Source organism: Periophthalmus magnuspinnatus, chromosome 16, assembly GCF_009829125.3.
Source record: "Periophthalmus magnuspinnatus isolate fPerMag1 chromosome 16, fPerMag1.2.pri, whole genome shotgun sequence".
Classification (NCBI taxonomy): domain Eukaryota; kingdom Metazoa; phylum Chordata; class Actinopteri; order Gobiiformes; family Gobiidae; genus Periophthalmus; species Periophthalmus magnuspinnatus.
This window is the reverse complement of record NC_047141.1, coordinates 23,508,742-23,517,688: the sequence shown is the minus strand read 5'-3', so window position 1 is coordinate 23,517,688 and position 8,947 is coordinate 23,508,742. Positions and strand designations below refer to the sequence as shown.

At 36.9% G+C, this 8,947-nt stretch overlaps 2 protein-coding genes across 2 annotated transcripts; both read right to left on the bottom strand.

The window, feature by feature from the left end:
• Positions 1-1,002: 1,002 nt before the first annotated feature.
• Positions 1,003-2,838, bottom strand: gpn2 (GPN-loop GTPase 2). The gene is made up of 5 exons (XM_033981644.2): positions 2,168-2,838; positions 1,936-2,092; positions 1,693-1,853; positions 1,348-1,478; positions 1,003-1,098 (listed from the first exon to the last, which is right to left on the bottom strand). The coding sequence occupies exons 1-5, from the start codon at positions 2,585-2,587 to the stop codon at positions 1,026-1,028; spliced, it is 942 nt and encodes a 313-aa protein (XP_033837535.1). The 5' UTR covers positions 2,588-2,838; the 3' UTR covers positions 1,003-1,025.
• A 206-nt stretch (positions 2,839-3,044) lies between these two features.
• On the bottom strand, positions 3,045-5,644 carry gpatch3 (G patch domain containing 3). Its single transcript, XM_033981594.2, has 7 exons — positions 5,199-5,644; positions 4,253-4,704; positions 4,002-4,176; positions 3,820-3,879; positions 3,625-3,746; positions 3,422-3,549; positions 3,045-3,342 (listed from the first exon to the last, which is right to left on the bottom strand). Exons 1-7 carry the CDS (start codon positions 5,602-5,604, stop codon positions 3,159-3,161), a joined length of 1,527 nt encoding a protein of 508 aa, XP_033837485.1. The 5' UTR covers positions 5,605-5,644; the 3' UTR covers positions 3,045-3,158.
• Positions 5,645-8,947: the final 3,303 nt, after the last annotated feature.

Sequence of the window (8,947 nt, the reverse complement as noted above, 5' to 3'; positions counted from 1 at the left end):
ATGTTGCGCAGAGCAAAAGGCAGGGGTGGATGGTAATGAGAAGTGTGTGCGCTTTAGGTTGACTTCTATTCTCTTGTAACAAATTCTGGGAGATTGTGCTCAAAATGGCATATTTAAATTGTAATATTTGTTTTTTTAGAATAGCATGGATTGGAATACAAAACAATTTCGTTTATTCAATCACACATCAACACTGTAAAAATAGTTTTCCTGATGTAGGTTGTAACACACAGGCATACACATACCTCTAGGGGGCATGAAGGAAAAAGACAGGAAGTAGCAGTGAGAAGGCATACTTGATCACATGTACAAACATAGGAACACAATTTAACATTCTGCCTGACACACCCCCTAATCCTACTTCAAGAGCGCATGCATTTCCAGGCGAGTTCCAAATGCGTCTATGCATAATTTCACTGCCACATACACCATGGGGTTAATATGATTTCTCCACACCACTGTGAGCTCTCAAAGTAGATCACGCTTTATCTAGGAGAAATCCACACAGCGAAAGCTTTACATAGATAGCATATGTAGCCTACACATTTTTGTTTTGTTATAACTGAATATTATTAGTTTTTGAATAACAGGACATCCAATTTCACCCAGGCACCAATTCAAGATATAGAGAAGAACCCTTTTCAAAAAGACACTTATATCTGAGAGACCAGACACGGGGCCAGTTGTGCAGAAACACAGATTTAATGTGGCTTCCTCTCCCCGCCTGACTTAATTTTTCTGCTTTGGCAGCTTGCAAAAGTCGGAGCAGATCCTGTGGACGTGGGAGGAGAAATTGCTATCACATGTGCCATCTGCTGGGCAAAGAATATACTGAATTTGTGAGACTTGTTTTTGGTCAAAGTCATCATTGCTTATATGATTTTCAATCACTACACAATTCTGATTTAGGTAACCTGAAAACACAAACCGCCTAATTATATTTAATGTCAAAAACAAGCAAGATGTAGGATGCAAAGTATTCACTTTATACTAGTGCTTAAAACCTTTATTTTAAATATCACATTTTACAGTTCCATCATTTCTTCTTCAACACTCTTTTTGCTGTTTTCAACATATCTCTCTTGTACTCCAAGTGTCCTATAGAGTCAAATGTTAAAGAAAATTAAATCGCCATTCATGAGAAACTAAATGTGCTGCTCCGAACAAAATATGATGAAAAATATTGGTCAATTTTACATTGCTTTAAGAAATTAAAAGAACGTATTATTCTTTCAACTGCTCTGAACAGTAGATATATTAAACACTGTAGTCATGTACTGTAAACATTGAGATTACTTTAAAAAAGACATGTCACAGTGAGTCACTTGAGTGAATAGGAAAGGATACGAGTCAAACTGGAAGTCTGCCCCCACAGCCGCTGACATCATGGCCTGCAGATTTCTTTCTTCCAGATCACCAAAGCAGTAGCCGTTGGCCTTGTCCACTGCTCGCAAAACCTGCATCATGCTTTCTTTGTCCTTTAAATACAAAACCATAACAAGAAAAGAACTGAAGACCACCACCACCACATACAACTTATTTAATACCAGACAATATCAACAGCTTATTTTGATAATTGTAAAATAAAAATTTCAAGCTTGATATTACACTTAATATGTCTATATACAAATATACAAAAAGGAGATTAGCCATGTGTTGCCCTTATTTATTTGAAAAGGAAAAATTGTTTACCTGTACATTAAGAGGCACAAAAGAGACCAGGCTGTAGTCTTGAATGACCTCTGCCAACTTCTCATTAAGATGTCGAAATTTCTTAAAGAATGGGTCTGAAGCAAGATGGTCAAGAAGATACGACAAGTCCATAACTTCTGTGTAGAAGTCAAGATTGAATGCTGTAAAAACAAAGTATGAAAAATATGGTGATGTTAAGCTATCAATAATTATACATTTTGCACAACAATAATGTTGACTGACCAAGTTTGCCATACTGCTCAATTATGTCCATTTTGGAGAGGACATTGACATGAGGAAGCTCCACATGCAGCATGGTGGACAGAGAGGTGCAGAGCACAGAGATGAATTTGGCTGGGTCAGTGCAGTAATGGGAGTCCACAAGATGCACTGCTGTCAACTGGGCAGGAGAGAAGCAATTAACAAATATCAAAACTTGTTTTCTTAATATGTGAAAATATTAAAACATACATACCCTGAAATTCCACTTTCCCAGCTGTGTGAATATGTCTTTTACAGAACTTTGGTGTGTGTATAGCTCTACTTGTCCAGGGCAGTCAAACAAAACGTAACAGTCATTGTGTTTATGGAGTTTATTTTCAAGCCAGTCCAGGTTTGCTTGTAAATATTCCATACAGTACAAGAGTCCACCATTAGGTCCAAGTTTCAAACCCTCCATCACATCATCCAGAGTGATCAACTCAGAGACGTCCACTTCACAGGGGTACGGGAGTCCCTCGTTCGCAGGGTCCATGTTCACCACGACCACTTTTCGTCCCAGACCAGTCAAGAACTGCTGCATCCCTTGGCAATAAGTTGTTTTCCCAGAGCCTGGTGGTCCAATGACTACCTGACCAAAGCGAACGGAGGGCTTTGGCCCTTTCTGAGTGGACATTATTCAAATCTATTTACGTGTTTTAATATAAAGAGACACGCTGAATCACATTTTATGGAGTAGAACTTTGATCAAGTGTCTGCTAAGACGCGAGGACAAAATTACTTACTTTGCATATTGCTACTTGGACTTATCGTGATTTTCTCAAAATTTGTGTTGCCTAGGTCTGTTTAGTTAATTGAATGTATAGTTAGAGATATTTACCATACGACGCCGTTGAGTACTTGACTAGCTTTACTTATAGCGATGCTAAATGATGCACTTCCGGGTCACAAAACAAACCCGACAAAATATTTTTTTCGCATAAAATAATGTTGTGGTAAACTAAAACCGGGATACCAGATATACATTATACATACATTTACATTAAACAAAATCAATGCTGAGGGGTAACTGTTTGAATTTGAATGCAAAAAAAGAAAATGATTAAAGAAATACACACAACAGATCAACAATAGCGTGTTTAAAATTGCGTACTTTTATAGTAAACCTTTTTCATTTTTACAGTTAATTTAAGAAAATGTTTTCGTTTTAAAATGTAAAAAAATTCTTAACATTTCAGATTTTCATGTCATCTTTTAGGTCCTATGCTGCCCCCAGGCTGCCAGCCTCGGTATTTCATGCTGGTGGAAGGTTGGCGCCTCAACAATGTATCGCCTCCATCCATGTCTTTTGGCTTGTCATATACTGTGGTTATATGAAAATCTGGTTTTGACTTTTTTGTTGAATGCAATAGCAGTTTCTCTCCATGGTACCTACAAAAAAAACAAAAGCCCTATATTACAACACATTTATTGATTGCTATATACAGTAGCCTATAAAAATGCTTTTTACCCAAATCCTCTTTTGCAGTTTGGATGTTGGCCCTCATTTTCTAAGGCTTCAGGCATTCCAGTTTGACTGCTCCCTAAACCTTCACCGTCCTTCCAACCCTGCTTCTCCATCACACGTCGTCCAAAGCCCTGAGAGCAATATTAATGCTTTATACCACATTGTTTACGCATAATTTCAATCTATGATCAATCTAGTAAATCTACCTTAGTGAACTTTTCAAATTTTCCAATAGATTGGCCTTGACCAGATCCATCTGCAAGACCATCTCGTAGTCTGTTTTCATATCGCATACGTATAAAGTCACGAGCGTCCATGTCACCACCATCTGTAAAATCAATGTAACCAAAATTAATCTATAATGCCAAAGTAGAAGACTTAAATGTGTGTGCATGTGATACCTTTATCATAATAAACACTCATATCAACATCCCAGTCATCTGCCGTTTGTTCATCAAAATCTACAAAAAATGAACAATGTTTTCAATATTACATTTGTCAAAAGGGTGTTATCAAAGTGACTTTTTTAACCTTAAACAAAATAATGGAATCCAACATGTTGCACAGAATAGACCAAACATACCTCCCTCCTCCTCTTGCCAGTACTGGGCATCTGTGTAAAACACCAGTCCAGGGCCCCCTTTTTCCCATTTTAACTCGATCTCTTCTTCAAAGACCCTCTCTTTGGTCCGTTCCTGGCTGGTTACATCTTCATGTAAGGCCTCATGGCGCTCCCATTCCTCACAAAAGTCGTCATCCTAAATGTGATAATTTTACAAGTAAAATCAGTAATTTTGACAAATATGGAAAAAAAGATAAATATTCTAAACTTGCATCATCAGCATCAGACTGTGAGTCTTCTTCTTTTGTTTCTGGCTCTTCTGTGTTTTCTGTTTGAGTGCTATCATTTGGCTTCTTTCTTTCTGAAAGTGAAGGAGCTAAAGTGCCCGGTCCTGATATTTCATGCCCTGTTGCAGTTAAAACAGTTTCTTCTGTGGCTGGGAGAGTGCAAGTGTTATGATACTGAAATGGCACATTCCCATAACGACGGTTGGAGCTGGTCTTGGGAAAAACTAGGCCCAGCTTCCTTATAAGGCGTGGAGGAAGGCGACATGATTGGATGAGCTGGAGGAAAACTGTTACAGGAGTGCCTACATTTCCATTTGGCATCAAAGCTGGTGGATTTAATTCTGATAAGGTTTTGAGGTCATTCTCTGTGAAATGCTCTGACAGCGATAAATGGCGACGCTGTTCAGATTTTGTCTTGTATGGAAATGACTCTTCACCTGAAAATAGAGAAAAGAATATGATTTGATTTTTGCTATGTTAACAAACAGTAACACGTGGGCCAATCAGGTCATGTTGTAGTCTCTTGCTCAAAGGCAGAATGAGAGCAGAGGTCAACTATGAAAGCTTCAGTGTACTGGGTTAAGGCATAGTTAGAAATAAAATTGGCAGCCATGACCATCTTGCCAGGAAATGTCAAAAAGCTAAATTTCTGATTTCTGAAGGTAATATAGATTAGATAGATTACAAACATGGTTTCAAATCTGCACAGCACATAGCATCAGGGTGCCTTTTAAAAAAACGTTTACAATAACTTTTCTGGTGTAGGGTCCACCCTATGTATGTCGGTCCTTTCTGTCTGCTCAAAGATGCATACATGTATTGCCATATTGTGGAACATTTCGGGAAAATGGAGACAAGCAGGTGGCGGACCCCACACCAGAAAAGCTACATTGTGCCTATAAATAACACTGATAACACTAATTATGGCTACCTTTGTCTTGTGAAACTCTGATTCTTTTAATAATACAGCGTTTGGTTAACCAATTTCCCTTTGAGTCGATCCAGTGATTTCCAGAATACATCTTCATAAATGTGTCAGCGTGGGAAGCGTGGACAGAAACGACACAACAGCAAGATTTCACCGTTCTCCGCAGCTCGCCATCCTTCGGGGTTCGCTCACTCGGTGCGGGGTTCTCAGAGCTTGTTGCCTCGCTGTCCTCATTTGGAAGCTTTTCCGTATCTTTAAGAACTTCTGGACGGTGGCGAAAGTGACAACATTTAAAACCACCACTTTCTATAAACTGGCTAAAATAATTTCTCAGATCTGCGGAGCGAAATACCGGCGGGATATTACAGATCGCAAAATAAACGGGAGGCACAAATTCAGCGTCCGCCATGTTTGTTTACGAACAGCAAAGATGTGTCGTCATATCCGGCGCCGATTTTACCCAGCCTCTTCCTAAATTTTTCACAATTTGGGTAGGATGTAATTTTTTTTTTGTTTTATTATTGTTGAACAACTGCGAAAATAGGCACAACTATTCATTCAAAATGATCATATTTAGGCAGCTAAATTGTGATGGTGGTGCAGGGAGCAGATTTGCAGGTAAAATGCAAACCTGGATATTCATTTTCATATTATGTTTTTGTATTTAACAATAATTTAAATGTATAATTGTTATGAACTCTAACAATGAAAATATATATATACGTTATTATTATTGTTGTTGTCATTGATGGAGCTAAGACAAAAGTAAGGTTATACAAGTACATTTACTGTAAGTGTACACTACAGTAGACACTAATATGGGCAAGCACATAGACCTATAGGTGAAATACTGATGTTTGTCTTCACAATGCAGTGTAGCCTACTTACTTGACCAACATGCAACCTACTGAGTGAGAGTTCATTAACCTCCAGGCTAATGCTTTCTTTGGCCTTCACCTAAGATTTTATCATTGTGTTGTGATAGTAATAGGTAATAAAGCAGGACCCGTGTCTGTACCCTGACATCACTTTTACACGTCCCATAAAATAGTGCCTACTGTGTATTAGTCATTATTTGATATTACAGAAACATAATATGTATAATAACTAAACATATCAAAAACACGAGAACCACAGAATGAACCACTAATAACATTAAATACATAAATAATTCAACTTTTTTTTGGTGATTCCAAGTAAATTACAGAATAGTTTAACGATGTTCAAGAATTTTACATCAGGGGCTATGATCTTATAGAAGCCCATACAGTGAATTACAGGCACTGTTTTTGACAGTTAAAACCAAACCAAAACTACATATGGTGGCTATTTGTTTTGGTTTGACCACATTGATCTTGTGATTTAATATCCTTTCCACTGAAAACATGCCTTTGTGGATAACGCCAAAACTTTTTAATGAAAAAATACCTGTTCATTGTCGCTGATATTGAGTGTATGCTAGCTTTATCTCATAATTATGTCCTTAGTTACAGATATATTATGTCAAAGTATCTCTATCTCTATTTTTACCTTATAATTCTTACCTGCCCACACTTCTTTATCATGGGAAGAATGCTATGAGGCCACATCTTGGATGACAAGCAGAACATTTCTCTTAAAATTTTGGTCAGATGACTTTTACCTAGCTGTTTAAAACATCAATTTGTCTGTGAGTGGTTCTATGTTCCTGTTCTGCAGGTGAAGGTGAAGTGTCAGATAGCACATCATGTCCATCACACTCATGACATGACAGCACACAGGGTTCAATGGCCTCACAACCAAAGTAAGTGCTAGAGAAAATCAATAGTCACTGGCAGCAGAGGAAGAAAAGGGCCATGTGGATTTATGTGTCACACAGTACTTCCGGAATAAAATTTTAGATTACTTTAATATTGACTTGCAGTTGGTTTTACAAGCATAACCAGCTTCAACCACTAAAAACAAAAAATAGACTAAAAAATAGAGTATTCTCTGGCATCAATGAACTGAAGGTGAAATGCTTGTTTCACTTCATTATTTGAGTGGTGGCGTTTTTTTTAACCATCATGTGTGTTTTAGTTATTGCTGTTTGGAGGTATCAAATGAAATTTAAGAAAGGCAGCAACTCAGTAAACATCTTATATCACATCATGCTTCTGCACCCTTAATGTGTCTGTCATCCTAAGATTCAGGAGACAGCAGTTGGTCCAATTGTATAAAGGAGTTTTTTATAGTCTTGGCTCAGATAAGTGTTTGTCCTCCGTGCCCGTCTCTGACTGCTCCTAGCCTCTATAAACACAAGTTTTATCACAGGCATTTACAACTGTCAGTGTGTCATGTAGACGCTCCTGAGTGCATTGTAGGTCATTGAACAGTAATGCTCACATTCTTGAACCTGACTTGAGACTTCACATTTGAAATATTTTATTTCATGGCACACTTTTTTGAGTGGAGGATCTGACCCCTTTGTCTGCCTGCCTCCATTGAAATGTTAGCAGAGTTTGGTATTTCATTTATCTAATAGCATTTATTCAGTTAGTTTTATTGCTAAAATGTATTAAAATATCTCTGGACCCCTTAGTGTGTTTCTACTGTGGCATCCCAGCACAATATAGAAGTTCAAAGTCAAACTATATTTATAATCAAATGTTATTATTTAATTTTTTTGTACCAAAAATATTGTATATCATAACATTTGTAGTACGCAAGTAATGATCAGTGATGATCAATTTTTGTGAGACCCCCAACATAAGGCTCAAGAACTCCCAGGAATCCCTAGACTCCGCTTTAAGAACCACTGCCTTAAGCTGTGGTTGTATTTTGGTTTGGAGATGGTCAATAAATCTAATTTCAATATTGTTAATATTGAAATTGCTAATTCATTGAAATGCACAATTTGAAAACCAAGTAGACTTATATTGTCTATGATACATGAATTAATTAAAAGGAAAGGAACTTGCAGTTTAATATTGAAAATAAGATTTATTTATTTTTTAAGTGATATGCCTATAATGACTGCATGTGGTTAGTTTTCTTTACTTAGTTTTTTCTATTTGTGTGATATATTTTTACAGGATTGCAAATGTATCATAAGATAATTATTATGAGGATAAATAAATACTGGGGTTTTTATTTTAGTCAATAATGTCTACCCCTAAGTCTGATTATAATGTCATAGTTGAATCCTGTGATGTGTCTCAATAGAAGAAAACTGTGTTAAATGTATCTGTTGTTTGCATCACTAAAGATAATGGGAAAATATGAGAAACATTTGGTGCCTGGTGCTGCCACTCAAGTCTGGACTGTAATCATTTTATTACTATCATTAAGTTTATTGAGTGACCTTGACTTCACAGCACTACTGTTCACCGCTGCTACCCCTTTCTGTAAGGTCAAAAGTTTGCAAGGGTTGAAAAAAAAGTATGCATTACGTTAATATGTATACCTAATAAAATGATGTAAAGGTGTCAATAATGATATGAATGAAAATGAGTTTAAAATTTGTCAATTGTCAGTCTTTTTGTTTCTTTGCTCAATAATAATGTCATCTTCTTATCGGTGTAAAACCTCGGTGCCTGGCACAGAACTGATAACAAACTTGAATGAGCTAATATAGGTGACTACCTGAACTATTGCACAGACACCATAAATGGGAATTCCTTAAAATTTGACCAACTTTTGTTATTGGCTAAAAATGGCCAATTAGGTATGCAAAAGAATATGTTTCATGACTCCACTATAACCGTCCTTATAAACGAAATTATATGACAGAA

Coding starts and splice junctions, on each gene's coding strand:
- gpn2 (XM_033981644.2), bottom strand. CDS start 2,587: ATGTCCACTCAGAAAGGGCCAAAGCCCTCCGTTCGCTTTGGTCAGGTA. Junction 2,093..2,167: donor TGGGAAAGTGGAATTTCAGG/GTATGTATGTTT, acceptor TCTCCTGCCCAG/TTGACAGCAGTGCATCTTGT. Junction 1,099..1,347: donor GCAGACTTCCAGTTTGACTC/GTATCCTTTCCT, acceptor TTGACTCTATAG/GACACTTGGAGTACAAGAGA.
- gpatch3 (XM_033981594.2), bottom strand. CDS start 5,604: ATGGCGGACGCTGAATTTGTGCCTCCCGTTTATTTTGCGATCTGTAAT. Junction 4,705..5,198: donor CAGAGTTTCACAAGACAAAG/GTAGCCATAATT, acceptor CTCTATTTTCAG/GTGAAGAGTCATTTCCATAC. Junction 3,880..4,001: donor CTGGCAAGAGGAGGAGGGAG/GTATGTTTGGTC, acceptor CATTTTTTGTAG/ATTTTGATGAACAAACGGCA.